The sequence below is a fragment of the Mesoplodon bidens genome (genome assembly GCF_964165515.1).
Source record: "Mesoplodon bidens genome assembly, chromosome: 1".
In the NCBI taxonomy this organism is placed as follows: domain Eukaryota; kingdom Metazoa; phylum Chordata; class Mammalia; order Artiodactyla; family Ziphiidae; genus Mesoplodon; species Mesoplodon bidens.
The window spans coordinates 63,394,713-63,410,261 of record NC_138176.1 but is presented as its reverse complement, the minus strand read 5'-3'; the positions used below and the strand labels follow the sequence as shown (position 1 = coordinate 63,410,261).

Genomic DNA, 15,549 nt, shown 5'->3' with positions numbered 1-15,549 from the left:
CTCCGCTGTGTCACCTCCCACTTCACAGCCTGGGTTCCCTGCAGCTCCCAAATGAGTGACTTGCCCTGGAGTCCTTGACTCAGGGTCTGCTTCGGGGACTCTGACCAAACACACCCAGCATTCATCTCCCTAAAGCCAATCAGAAAGCTCCCTTCCAAAGGAGCCCTGGCTTCTTTGGTGTCTTTGCTTAACCAAATCCCTCTTCCTTGGATAACTGGAAAACATGACCCAATTCCACACCTAGGGTAGGATTCCGTTCATTCCTGTGGGCCCAGTTCTGGCTCCTTTCTCTACACCAGCTCCACCCAAATGGTTTTTATCCATTTGTAAAGACACCTGAGGTGGAGAGATCAGGAAGTAGGGGGTCCCCAAGCTTACAGGAACTCCAAGTCTAATATCAAGCCAACCATAAAGGACTCGTCCAACTAAGAGTCCTGCCATGGACGGTGGCAGCCAACTCTGGCTCATACTTGTCAGGCTGCTCAGAGTGACCTCAGAGTCTGAGGACCTGGTCCTCTAAGGCTTGGGCCCAGATGAGGGAGCTCAGCCTCTCACGCCCAACCCATTCCTTGCCAGAGCTAACTGGCATTCAGGCTGGGCTGCTAATGGCATGCAAATTTTCAATATAAATATAAAAGCAAAGGTCATTTTATTCTGCCCAGGGAAGCAGGCACACATGGGCAATCATGTTTGGAAGATATAAATGAAGCCAGTGGCACTGAAGAATGAAAACGCTTTCTGTGGTAGGAGGGAAGGTGTAGGCACTAGTGTGTATCTGGCTCACCCTCTTTTGTACACATAAATGGCCTTGAGATGAGAACTTCCTCTTTGGCTTCTGCATTCACTTTTCCCTTAAGTATCATTTTATTGCAAATTGAGAATATGCAGCCACTGTTCCCACCACTGGGCAAGAGTTCACTGCCTTCACACCCGCTGGAGACACTGTCATTCACCTTTGTTGTGCTGGCCATTAAACAAATAAAAGTCCACTGGTACCTTTATTGTTGTCTTGATAACCACCTTTGTACCAGGAAAGGATGGAACGAATCGTCTGACCCTGCAGGACTAATAGCTTGACAAACAGATTCAACTAATTTTTATTATCCTAACATTCAATGCAAAAACATTCGTCTGTTTATTTCGTTGGCAACCGACATTCATCATAGGCCCAAATCGAAATAACACACTCTTCTGTTTAGGTAAGTTAATCTCGTGGATGCAAACAGAGTGAATTAACAGGACCTCAACTCTAACCCTAACCCTAACCTTGGTATTAAGTAGAGACATGAAAGGTGCCTGGATACTTTCTGACAATACTGTCCACTCATCTGAGTGAGGCCTTCAAGGCCCTCCCCTGATCTGGCCACAGCTCACCTGTCCTTCCCCTTCCTCCTCACCCACCAGCTCCATCCCTGTGCTTCCTCCCCTCACACCTCATCCTCTGCTCACATGGTCCCCACAGCTTGGAATGCCAGCAAAGCCTCCTCCCCACCTGCTCCAGCCCTGCTTATCTTTTTAACAATAAGCCCCCACATCACTTCCTTGTGGAAGAGCTCTGGTAAGAATTAATTCTTTTTCTTCTACAAGTATGCATGTGTATGTTAAAAGTATGCATGCCTGTTTCTAGGGATGTTCAAACCATTCCATGTAGTTAAGGGGTTCTCATCCCTTGTCTACAAAAAGTAGCATAAGACTTCCTTTAAGGAAATTTTAGTTTTTCAATAACATACAGCTTGAAAGGTGAATGTTTCTTCAAATGCTACTTTTGAAATTTCTGCTCTAGTTCAAATGGGATTTATAAGGCATTTCAATACTCCATAAAGCTTCTTAGTCAAGAAAGGTTACTAAATTCACAGGTAAAACAACTGGTTGTTTAAAGATTTACTTTCAAATCAGCCAAAGTTTTGCTCATATTTATTTTTTGCTAACAAATTCAGCAATCAAAATTACCTTCTCATAATCCGTTGATAGGTCAAACTTCTTCTGTAAAACTTTTCTTAAAATATCTGGGGGAAAAAAGCCACAAAACAATGGCACGATTACTTTTTCAGTAAAAATATAAAATGCACATTTAGAAAATAAAGGTCTATATGTGCTCACAAATTATTGAACCTCAATAAAGTACTCTTATACTTTTATTCCTCTTTCTTAACGCAGGTAAATAATTGACCTAATGAGGCTCTAACCAGAAGCAAAGAATGGAGAACAAATATTTTCGACCTATGATTATGCCAGTGGCAAAATTAGAGGGTTGCCATCTTTAAGAGTTTTCAATTTCTCACAAAACACCTTAATATTTACCAGCAAACTACATATACCTCATTCACAGTCACTAATAAAATGTTACATTGATATTGCTAATTCTTTTTTTGTCAATAAATCAAGTTTAATTAATTATTATTTATTAAATTTCCAACACCGCCACACCCATATGTTGATTCTGGCTGCTCAGCCATACAAACTACAAGAGCAGAGCGACAGAAACCATATGGTCTCCAAAGCCTCAAATCTTTATTATCTGGCCCTTCACAGAAAAAGTCTGTCCTCCTGATCTATATGAACATGCTGACAGGACACTGCATCACAAGGTTTAAAGTTTTAATGTGACCAGTGTGCATGATTTTTGCTGGTTACCATGGAAGCCAAGTTGGACTGACAGCACCACTAGCCACAGGAAATAATGAATCTCTAAACTCGAAATGTGATGTTTCTTTTAAGTTGGAAAATGCATTAACATTTGCATGCAGATTAGGAACATCAGATTTCCTTAGGGTATTGACTCCATTTTTCCCTACTGTTTTTTGCCCCATAGCTCATGAAATTGCTTTCCTAATTATTTGGGACCACAAATGCAATTTATTCTTTAATACTTCTACTTTTACATAATATTTTACAAATGAAAGGAATCTTACAATGAACCTAATCCAAGAGCTCTTAACATGAGATGTCCCTCTCCCGTCTCCAAGCAGTGCAAGAAAAACCCAAAATGCTAAGCAAAACTGAATTTTTCTGTGCATGCTCATTTGGGGCTTTTTAAAATTCTCACATAGGTCAGGAGCCACGTCGTATCCTGATTCCCCCATCTGGTAATGATATAGCATAGCTGATGGCCAGATAGGGAGGGTGACATCTAAAATCAGTGATTTGTGAGGCCAGACCCAGGCCCAGGTCTTCCTTCTCCTGGTGCGAGGTCCTTCCCACACTGCACATTGCCTTCTGCCCCAGGAATGAGCTTCTGGAATGCTAGGACTGTATCCCATATAAGCACTTCCAAAGTATACTACTGGGGTTCGCAAATGAAACCCCACGGTGAACCCTTTTTTAAAGCAAAGACATTCACATGTACAGGCCAGGAAACAAAGCAAGCCGCTTCCCCACAGGGCCTTCTGGAAAACAACTTCCCACCTGCACAGAGCAGATAGATACATGGAGCAGACCTGTAAAGGATGTGCTGCAGGAACAGAGATTTTCAAACTGGTAGGGAACCCTGGGAACCCTAGAGTTTCTCCAATGTACCTTGGGGGCAACCCAGGATCACAGGCGTTCTCCGACCTTGAACCAGTCTCCTTGCTTTAGCCTGCTGCACACTCGTAACAGGCGTTGCTATAGTAGAGCTCTGTGGAGGTGAGCCAATGCCAGAGAACATGGCTTGTGTACCCATGGCAACCTCTGGGAAACAGTGACATTCCTCTCTGTCAAACAGATGCCCCCATCAGTTTGCTTGAAGACCCACCCCCTCCTGAGTCCTTCTGTGATGCTGGTGGTCCTGGGTAGGTCCCAGCTACATCTAATGACAACACTCACTGGCAGTTGATCCCTGTCCTTTGGCTGCCAGCTGGCCCTGACCCTCTGGCAAAGCTGATCCTTGCTGTACTGGCTAAAAACCCATCCCAAGACTTTGGAGCAGAGATGTTCTCCCTTCCCGTGGTTTACAGTAGCACTATCTTACAGAAATCTATCTCAAGCCACATAAGTAATTTCAAATTTTCTAGTAGCTCTATTTAAAAACATGATTAATTTAAAATTAATTTTAATATGTTTTACTTACTCCGAATATATGCAAAGTAGTATCATTTCAAGATATCATCAGTGTAAATATTAATGAGCTATTTACAGTCTTATTTTCATACTAAGAGTTCAGAAGCCGTTGTCAATGCCCTTTAGTTCAGACAAGCTACAGTTCAAGGGCTCCATGGCCACACGTGGTTAGTGTCTCCTGCACTGGACAGCACAGGCTCAGAGGCGACAGGTCACCCTGCCCACTCTCACCCCGGAGCAATTCCATTTCCCCCAAAGCCCCAAGGCCTCTATCTGTTTCCTTAATGCCCCCTCCTTCCTTCCCAGCATCCCCTGTCACAAAAACACAGAATGGGCGTCCTTCATGCTCAGGACCACAATATCCATTTTTCCCTTGGCTTCCCTGTGTATCTCTAATGAAGCGGCTCTTAACCAGGGTGAGTGAACATCACAAATGCCTGTACAACACAACCCAAGCATCTTTACTTGACAAGCCCCGACATTAACCTGCTGCTCACACCTCATCTGGAAGCCCATGGGACCCCACACTAGGAAATTCCATCTCAGATCTAATAGGTTCACTGCTGGTGAGAACTTGGAATCCATTATGGTCCATCGCAGAAAGCACGTGGAAGAACCGGGGTCTCACTTCTGCCCCACACTTTTCATGGGTCCCAAGTGTCACACTCGTTCTACTGCATCCCAGTCCTTTGCCTTTGTCTTTCCTGGCCAGCCCATAGAAGGCTTCTGGTGGAAACCATCTCAGCCTCTGGATCGCCTGCATCCTCATGCTGGAGGGGGCCATGGACAGGATGTGACCACTGGTTGGCCTGCGAGCTGGACCCAGGCACTCAGAAGCTGCTCACCCCTCCCCTGCCCTTGGAACGTCCGTTCTGCCCACCCATCCCATACTAGGAGCTGGGTTCAAGGATGCAATCTTGAGAGAGTAATGTGTAGTTGAGACCATCTGAATGGTCTACATAACTGAATCCAGTTGCGACCACTACATAAACTTTTAAGATTCAGGCAGGTGGGTGCGGAGATCTACTCATCTTGCAGCTGCTCAAGACAAGCCTCGTAAGTAAGTTCCCTTCCTTCTTAAACCTGCCACTGTCCCATCTGGAGGGGTCCACCTCTTTCTCAGTCCCTCCTTGCCCCCAAGTTTCAGATTTCACTTGGGTCCCTCCTAAGGCTGTGAAGCAACCCCTCAGCAAGTTCCAGGGCTCCAGAACTGTCTGTGGTATGGATGCTGCACACAATACTTCTTTACCAAAAAAAATGCTGCTTCTGCTCCAGAGATCAGACAGGACCCCTGAATTCTGTGACTAGTTCCCTGTATTGCCTGGTGGGTATTAGCCATTAGCACGCAGGTGGCACAGAGCCCCAAACAGAGAACACGCAAACTGGAAACCTCGGCTTAGCCTTGGTGCTCACCAAAGGTGACCATACCGTGACCAACACCAGCTCTGAGAGCTTCCAAATGAACAGATTCTACCCTAATATTCTCCATTGTGTCTACCTGCTTCTTCTCAGCCCTGAGAAGGCGTGCACAGCTCAAAGCAGGTTGTGCTAAAATGATGTCATGATGGCAGTGGCTTCTGTTTGTTGCACGAATCCTGGTGACTTAAACCTGACCCAGTCTTTGGGCCATTCAACAATATTCAACCACCATATTAAGCGCCTACAGGGTGCCAGGTGCTGTGATCATGATAGAAAAGAGTAAGACCTCTTGCCTGAGAAACCACGGTCTTCTCCTGCCCTCCGTGAGACTTCAGTGTGGACAGTAGTGACCCCTTTCTCCTTCCAGAGCTGAGGGAGGATCTGCTGAGATGGGGCCTGAAAGGCACCGAGCACCAGACTGGACAGCTCCAGGAGGCCGGTGAGTTCTCCTTGTCCTGAGCTCGGAGGGCGGTCTGGCCACCTTTTTCATGCCCTGCTTCATTTCTCACTATATCTTTCCATGTTCTTTTCCATAACATAATAGTTGCCTCTTAAGGTACAGCAGTGGGAGGGAAATATGTAAGCAGGCAGATGAGAAAGTTACTTTCATGGTAGAAGACTGTTTCTCAGCATCTGGCTCTGTGGGTCTTCCTGGAATGACAGGGACTGTCAGCCTCTCTGTGCTCAGCCCCTAGACCTTACAGTGTCTTCTTATCTGGGACTTACTTTAAATTTCATGTGATGATGGAAATTAAGATATGTTGCAGCAAGAGCGAATTCTGACCCCTTGGTTATACCACCAGGTTACAAAGTAGGTTGGTTTTGTTTTTGGCTCTTCGTCTGTGTGTGTGTGTGCGTGTGTGTGTGTAACTTCTCTATGAGTTTTTTGATGTCTGAAGCTACACAAACAACAGAAAATAAGAAAAGTGCCTTGTGCAGGATCCATCTATAACAGACCCATCTTCCTCATCTTTGACAAGATATTTGTTCCTAACTGGTTTCTTTTAATACATATGTAGGTTCTGAACCAAGCCAGGCAAAGTGCAAGTTCACTTTTGGAATGTTCTCTCATAAAATGGATAGAGAACTTAAAAACCCCAGTTGTTGGCAGGTGATTTATCAGATTTGTGACAAATTTAAGTGCTCCTGGAAAGATTTTGCTGATAATATCTATTTGACAGCTCAATTAAGTTAGTTCTCTTAATTTAAAAATGTACCACGGGCTTCTCTGGTGGCGCAGTCATTAAGAATCTGCCTGCCAGTGCAGGGGACACAGCTTTGATCCCTAGTCCGGGAATATCCACATGATGCAGAGCAACCAAGCCTGTGTGCCACAACTACCGGGCCTGCGCTCTAGAGGCCGTGCTCCACAACTACTGAAGCCCGTGAGCCTAGAGCCCGTGCTCTGCAACAAGAGAAGCCACCGCAATAAGAAGCCCGCACACTGCAACGAAGAGTAGCCCCCGCTCACTGCAACTAGAGAGAGTCCACGCACAGCGACTAAGACCCAACGCAGCCAAAAAAAAATGTAGCACACCTTTCATCTTCTAAATTGTGTTCCTGCTATTTACTGGGAACAGAATCTCCCAAAAGTGCGAAACTATATTAAAAAGTATTTTTGATAAAGATATTTTTATTTCTGATATAAAATAGGCATTTAGTATGTTGTAAATCACTCTACTATATGTAAAACAATATTATTGTAATGCAGTTCTTGCTAAAATATTATGTAATGTTATTTTTGTTCATAGTTGTTAATTTTTCTGCCAAAAGTATTCTAATTTTAGGTTGTTTTGTTTTAAAAGGCTTTTAGAAAAGCCTTTTAGTCAAGTCTTATATTCAGGTTATTTTAATTTCTACCTGATGTTTTCTAGTTTCTTTGACCAGATGCAACACTATAGGATTATTAACATTAAACCTAAAATTAAGTTATAGACTTAGAAGCATTATGGTGTAAGCATTAAAATTAGAGAGTAAAATGTTCAGAACAGGTTTTTCTTTATGAACAAACATTAGAGGGTGAATCATTTTTTTTCCCTAAATGTCCGGTTAAATTTGTTATTGTACTTAGAACTCTTATTAATAAAAAATTACCCACACACAGAGTTAGCCCTCTTGGGCACTTAAAGTGTTTACCTGGAAATGTGATTAACTAAGAGCATAAATAGTGTTAAGTGTCCCCCTGTGGAGACGCCCACAGTGTCCACCATTGACCCCCAGTGGCACTTTTTTATACTCACAAGGTCTGGGGGTCTCTGTACTAAGAAAGACTTAATCTGTTAATTTGTGCATTAAATCAACACTGGTCAAAGTGAAAGAGATTATTCACATTTTTACTAAAGCTATTAGTTTTATAAGTAGAATAAAACGATATTCAAGTTCAATTTAAAGTCCTACCAACACTGGACTTCTAAATACATAACTTTAGTAAATTAAACATTACTTAAAACATAACTTTAATTGTTTCTTTCCAGGCACAGAAGACTTCCCGTCTACACCAAATTCCTGAGAGGATGAGGGGCAGGTAGGCAAACCAAGTGGAATGCCTGACAAGTCCTGATAAAACACAAACGTAGACAGTTTGAAAAGTGTGAACTTCTTGGATGTGCTGGCATGACACCCGGAGTGGAACAGCTAGTGGCATTTTGTCCTGAGAAGGGTGTTTAGGGCAGTGCTCCGTATGTTACACTAACCTGAAAATGTTGGCGTCTGTCCTTCACCTCCACCCTTGTACCGCACACACTTCACTGCTCTGCCCTCTCCAGTTCTTCAGCCTGTGGCACCAACGGAGTGCTCAGCAGAACCATGTGTGGCCTCAGTTTCCTTGGCCCACAGCTTGATTCCCCAGCCCCCCTGCAGTTAGGTGGGGCCCCGTGACTTGAGTTCTGGCCAGTGGAATGTGGGTAGACAGGCGTGCACATCACTTCCACTCCTGGCCTCTACAACCTCCTGTAAGACCCTTGATGGTCGCTCACTCGACCCATCTACCCATCACCCACTGGAGGAACCAGTGGAGAAATCCAAAGCCCAAAAGGATGACGGAACCATTACAGAGTGCCCAGCCTTCACCACTCCATCACTTCTACATTGGACTGAGCTGTTAGAGAGAAATGTTTTCATCGAAATTTGGGCTTGTTTGTTATAGCAAATGATGTCACTTACCCTAACTAAAAAAGCCTTAGCCAATTAAGACCCCCAACATTTTCCATTGCAAGCCTCCTCTACAAATAGCCTAACCTGCTAGCTTTGACCAAACAAAGGCAAACTCACTTTTCTCAGGAGCAAGTATACACATAAATAACATAGTAAACTAAGACTTACTGAAGCCAATAGGATGGCACTAACATAAACCAGGATTTTAAAAGACATCTTCATTCAAAGATCAGATTTTCTGTATTCATGATCCAGCAATCCCACTCCTGGGCATATATCCGGAGAAAACTATAATTTAAAAAGATACATGCACCCCAGTGTTCATTGCAGCACTGTTTACAGTAGCCAATACAGGGAAACAACCTAAACGTCCATTGACAGATGAATGGATAAAGAAGATGTGGTAGATATATACAACAGAATATCACTCAGCCACAAAAAAGAATGAAATAATGCCATTTACAGCAATATAGTTGGACCTAGAGATTATCATACTAAGTGAGGTAAGTCAAAGACAAAAATCATTTGATACTGCTTATATGTGGAAGCTGAAAAAAAAGATACAAATGAACTTATTGACGAAACAGAAATAGACCCACAGATATAGAAAACAAATTTATGGTTACTGAAAAGGAAGAGGGGGGAGGGATAAATTAGGAGGATGGTATTAACATATATACACAGCTCTATACAAAATAGATAACCACAAGGACCTACTGTATAGCACAGTACTATAGCACAGTAGGGAACTGTACTCAATATTTTGTAATATCTATAAGGAAAAAGAATCTGAAAAACAATATATATGTTCAGTTTTATATATATACATATATATATATAACATGACATTGTAAATCAATTATACTTCAATTTAAAAAATTATTTTTTAAAGAATTTCTGTATTCATAAAAGAATGCATGAAATGGCATATGAACCCAGAAAAATCACTACAAAATGCAATGCAGTATAGCTCAGATAAACACCCTTGCTGCCTGCTCCTCATCCATGGGTCTATAAAGCCTTGGTAGTCATTAGTAGGCTTAGATGATAGGTCCATAAGCCTTTCAAAAGCTTCACTACCGGGCCTCCCTGGTGGCGCAGTGGTTGAGAGTCCGCCTGCCGATGCAGGGGATACGGGTTCGTGCCCCGGTCTGGGAGGATCCCATATGCCGCGGAGTGGCTGGGCCCGTGAGCCATGGCCGCTGGGCCTGCGCATCCGGAGCCTGTGCTCCGCAACGGGAGAGGCCACAACAGTGAGAGGCCCGCATACCGCAAAAAGAAAAAAAAAAAAAAGCTTCACTACCAACTGAATTTTCCTCATCTACAAAACATATGTTCATAATCAGTTTAAACCACGAATTCAAGCATGTCTCTAGTGCTAAACTATTGATGTAAAATACTCTCAGGTAACAGTATTATCCTGGGAAGCGTGCATCAGATAAGGAGTTAAGACTAAGTGGATGTAAGATCTTGGTACCCTCTCCAAGAGTTATGTGCACAGGGTGGCTGGTAAAATGGGTTGTGAGCACCAGCTAACAGGTTCAGGCTGTTCTTTCTGGAGGAGAATGCAGATTTAAATCAACATGCAGGGCTTCCCTGGTGGCGCAGTGGTGAAGAATCCACCTGCCAAGGCAGGGGACACGGGTTCGAGCCCTGGTCCGGGAAGATCCCACATGACGCGGAGCGACTGGCGTAGGTGTGCTAGCAGAGCGCATCTGAGCGGCCCCGTCACCACCATTAATGGAAACTCCTGACAGCCTGAGCCCCCAGCCAAGTCATCGGGGTCCAGTTAATGCAAGGACAGGAGATCACACGTCCTCTCTGAGGACAACCGACCTTGAATGATGGCCCTGAACAACCCCCCAAATCAACTTATGTTTGGTGTGTGCAAAGCTAAAAGGCAAATAAATATATACCTTTTGAAAAGATTTCCATCAAAAACAACAGAACTAAATTAGTTTGTCACTCGCAAGGTTAAGTGTTGCTTCTCTGAAGAATGTACTTTAGCAAGGCCATCTTCCAGCCGCCTGGTTTGGTTAAATGTGTTCGCTGTCCTTTGACTTTGGAATGAACGTTACCCACCCGCTCCTTGGCTCACATCTTCCTTTGGCTGGTGTGGATGAGGATTTGGGGACCCAAACGATGCAACTGCCTCAGGTCCTGGAGTTCACCATATTTCCTTCTGGAGCGGCTGCAATGAGTCTGTCCAAATTTAGTACTTGAGAGAATGCATTTTAACAACCCCTTCAGGCAGCCACAGTCCTGTACCTTTCAGTTTCATGGAGCTCTTCCTTCTGCTGTTCAACTCCTCCATCAACATGACTAAACCCTTTGGTTTGGTTTTTAATAAAGGGATTGATGCTTCAGACATTTGGAAGCCAAGCTGGGTTTATTAGAACTTATCAAAAGTATGCTCCCTGCCTCCAAGTATATAATCAAGTATTCCAGAGGGCGAGCCCCCTTTCCTGCATTTAAAATACAATTCGATCACCCTTGGCGCGGTTTTTCCCTTCATTTCAGCTGTCAGCACGTGACTGTGCAGTCCTCCTTTAATTGATTGGACCAGCTTCCCTGCAGGACTGACACACATCGGCTTGCATGAGAATTCACGATGGCACTCACTTGCTCTTCCAGAAAAGAGCTCAGAAAAATGCTGCACAGGAAGCAATTCTTGGAAAAGCATCTGGGACCAGTCTGGCCCTTGTAGCCTTCCGCCAGCCACATGTTCACACAGATCCGTGCCGGAGGATTCTATTTCACTGTTAGGCCGCATGCAGCCAAGCCTGTGACTGCGCAGACTGGCCCTTAAATCATGCCAAGCGCTTTTAGAGGAAGCAGACTCTCACGTTGCACAGGAGCAGGGAGACCTCTGGGGGCTCCTGAAGCTCGGAATCCTTGACCAAGATGCAAGTCGCATAAGGGCTCAGGGACCTGTGGCCTCCCTGACGATGGGACGGGGCTGGGAGGGGGCCGCTAGGCCTGAGACTAAGACGGTCCAGCAGTTGTGTTGCCACCACCGTTAAATCCAGGCAGGCAACATGGCCAAGGTACCTGTGGAGTCCCGGAGTTCGTTTCCGCCCCTAAGATATTCCTGGAAAGCGTCATTTGTCTCTGCTGTTCATTTAAGGAACATTGGCCTTGAGGATGTTTGAATCACATTTTTTGGTCTGCACCAAGGTGCACATGATCGCACAGACACTCCCATGAGAACGTGAATCAACACCACCCCATTTTGTTCTGTCATGTGACAAAAGAAGGCTCAGCTATTGACCATGGCCTCCCCCAAACGAGGGACAGAGAATGGAACTAGGAGCAGAGTGAAGGGGGATTTTTTTTCCTGTATATACTTTGATCTCACTTGAATTTTTAAGAGAATATTAAAAAAATTTTAAACAAAGTTCTTTCAGTGACATACTCTTCCACCCCTTTCCCAACACTCTCCTCACCAAAAAAACCACAAAAAGACAGAATTTGTAATACTATCAAGTTAAAAATTCTAGTTCCTGTAAATGTAAATCAGAGTTGACAGTATCTTGTGTAGGAGATGTGATCCAGAGCCATTTTTACAGTATGTCAGCATGTAGTATTTGTCATTTAAAAAAAAAAAACACCTGAAAAGAAATGAGGCTAAAATATGTAAAATTTTAGATGCTTGCCAATAAATAATCATTGGAAAAGTAATAATCAAATATTCAAGACTTAGAAAAGCCCCAGTTTTGTCCCAACAAGTGTGTGGTCCAGGCAAAATATACTCTTCTAATGTTTTGTTACTAATGCACCAAAAGCAGCTTTTTTGTGGTTTTGTCTCCACCCTTTCTGCTCGTGCCAGCTGAGCTGTACAGTCTCCAAGAGTCTCTGTTGTTTGTTCCCAAACCACTTTCTGTTAGTTGTACTTATTGGTGCAATTTCATAACGTATTTAAATATTATGTAAACAGATAAAACATGACTACAAAAAGCAACAGCTGTTTATACAAATTCTAAATTGAATGTTTTTTAAAACTCAGTCAAGAGGGGTTGTTTTACAAAGAAGAAGAGCTGTTGAATGCAATGTAGGAAAGGCAACTCTAAAAGCCCTAAAAGAAAACCAATAAAAATCTAGAAAAAACATCAGCGCTCACAGTGGTTAAGAATCCGCCTGCCAATGCAGGGACACAGGTTCGAGTCCTGGTCCGGGAAGATCCTACATGCCGCAGAGCAACTAAGCCCATGTGCCACAACTACTGAGCCTGCGCTCTAGAACCCGAGAACCACAACTACTGAAGCCCACGTTGTGCAACTACTGAAGCCCATGGCCTAGAGCCCGTGCTCCGCCACAACAGAAGTCACTGCAATGAGAAGCCTGCGCACCGCAATGAAGAGTAGCCCCCGCTCGCAGCAACTAGAGAAAGCCCACACGCAGCAACGAAGACTCAATGCAACCACAAATAAATAAATAAATTTATTTATTTAAAAAAAAATCAGTGCTCAATTGACACCACAAATTCTTGTTACTTGAATAAAAGCCAGCTGGAAATCACAGAAGTTGTGGTGCTAGGGAAATTCCTATCCAGAGACTCACACTTGCTTGACATTCAGATTGTTCAGTGGTGAATGAGGACGTAGGAATCTACAAACAGGTCCCTCCTACCAGTATGGGGTAGTAGCCAGATAATGGGCAACATTATTGCTTTTCTTGGGCATATCAGAGAGCTGAGGCTGCAAAGCAATCGACTCCAAAGAACGTCTTGCTACTGGGGAGAGACAAGCGACACACAACCTATTCCCCTTTTGGTGGTCAGGCAAAAAGAAACTACTGAAAATGTCACAACCCCTTAAAGGCCGAGTGTGAGCTAGCACGTCCCCATGGACTACCTTAAAGGCCCAGAAACATGGAGGAGTTTGCATTTGCTCGCAAACTTCCACTGGGTGCTCATGAGAGAGACTGGGGCGGGGCAGGTGACTGGAGAAAAGTCCCCTTGGTGGCGGGTGTGCAGGAGGTGATGGGCTGCAGCTGGAGGATACACACAGAGACCATATACTTCCCTGGCATTTCTCTTGGACAAAGCAAAAGCATTAAAGCCACTTGGGGAGGGGCAGTGAACCCTCTCTGCCCCATGGCCAAAGGCAAAACTCCATTGTTTCTAAGATGGGGGTAAGAGCAAAGCCCATTTGCTTGTGGTGAAGAGGTTGGAAACCCTTCTGCCTATAGAACACAGGTAAAGGTCCATTGCTGCTGGGGGACAGGGTGGAAGCAAGACCCCTTTGTTCCTAGGAAGGAAAGCACTCTTAGGGCAGAAAAGTTGCTTCTTCCCAACACCAATGCAGATCCAGGTAAGAGTTTGGCTGCCCTGAGGAGGAGGTCTAGGAACACTGAGAAAACCCCACTCCCCAGGATCAGCGAGCAGCATAGGGCCCGTCTAAGCCTGAGACTGGACCAGGATAAGAGGGGACCCCCTCTGCACTGCCTCCTACCATGAGCCTGGCACCAAGTGACAAACACCTCTACCATGAGGGAAGGAGCAAGAGCATGAGGGGAGCCCTTGGTGGCACAGGTGAGCAGGGACTGCTCAGCAATGAGGATGGAGCAGGAACACTGAGGATGACCCCCTGGCAACATGCCAGACCCCACACTACACACAAGGAAACCACACTCCACTGCCCAAGGAATTGAAAGCCTGTGTGTGGTACATTGAAGGTGGTACAATAACAAACTGACACAACGCAGCTCAGCTCCTGATCAGAAGGGCTCAATCTCCCACACTAACAGCCTGATAGGAGAGGAGGCATGCCCACATCCAGGTATGAAGACTGTTCACCTCAGTTTCTACAATTCTACACATAGTGTCCAGCATTCAGGAAAAAATTACAAGACACACAAAAAAGAAAGGAAAAAAAAATGACCCATTTTCAAGAGAGAATCAGACCCTGAGATAATCCAGATGTTAGAGAACTTTCAGAGAGGAACTTAAAAGAAAAATTGTTGAGGGGATTTACATGTACACTTCAAGGAAAAATAAAACGCTTAAGAAAAGTATGTATAATTTTCAGGATTCCCCAAATTTACCAACTTTAACTAATCAACTACCAATTATAATCACGTAGACTAAGAGGGCTCTACTCTCCTTAAATGAATCCTAACTTTTTTTTTATCATAAATCAATCCAGTGGCAGTTCTCTAAGAATTACAATAACATGTCCTGCTCTGTGATTAAGTCTCCAAACTGTGAATTTTATTCCCCTACTCCCATATTCTAAGAGTCTTTTAGAGGAAAGGGAGGGGAAGATAAGAGAATATTAACAGGGTACCGTGACTCACCCACTGAGCTAAGTGCTCTAGGCAGTGTGGTAGAGCAGGAAGAGGATGCAGTTTAGAATCAATCAGACTGACTTCAATTTCTGCCTCCAGTACTTAGAAGCTATGTGACTGGTTAGAAAATGAACCAAATTATAGAAACTCTCTGGGCTTCAATTTCCCCATCTGTAAAATGGAGAGAAAGCAATTGCTATTTATGAGCTTATCAAAATGATGCAAGTTGGCCATCTCACAGAATCTTCCCGGCAATCCAGTAGGGGAAATGATACCATTCCCATTCCCAAATGAGGATGCTGGGGCTCAGAAGGTTGAATACCTTGCATGAGATCACTTGGTTAATAAATGGTGGGGCAGGAATTCAGACTCAGGAACTTTTTTTTTTTTTTTTTTACGGTATGCCGGCCTCTCACTGCTGTGACCTCTCCCATTGCAGAGCACAGGCTCCGAACGCACAGGCTTAGCAGCCATGGCTCACGGGCCCAGCCACTCCGTGGCATGTGGGATCTTCCCGGACCGGGGCACGAACCCGTGTCCCCTGCATCGGCAGGTGGACTCTCAACCACTGTGCCACCAGGGAAGCCCAGGAACATTTTAATGCTGAAGCCCATGCTCTTTCCAGTACACAACCCTGTGTGGATTTGGATT

At 44.4% G+C, this 15,549-nt stretch overlaps 1 protein-coding gene across 4 annotated transcripts in view; it reads right to left on the bottom strand.

Annotated features, from left to right (window-relative positions):
• PROM1 (prominin 1) overlaps positions 1-15,549 on the bottom strand; it is a 165,079-nt gene that overhangs the window by 68,951 nt on the left and 80,579 nt on the right. For all 4 annotated transcript variants that reach the window (XM_081226402.1, XM_081226399.1, XM_081226400.1 and 1 more), the window contains one exon: positions 1,951-2,006. In XM_081226402.1, coding sequence (XP_081082528.1) covers positions 1,951-2,006 — 56 coding nt within the window. The remainder of the gene's footprint in view (positions 1-1,950; positions 2,007-15,549) is intronic.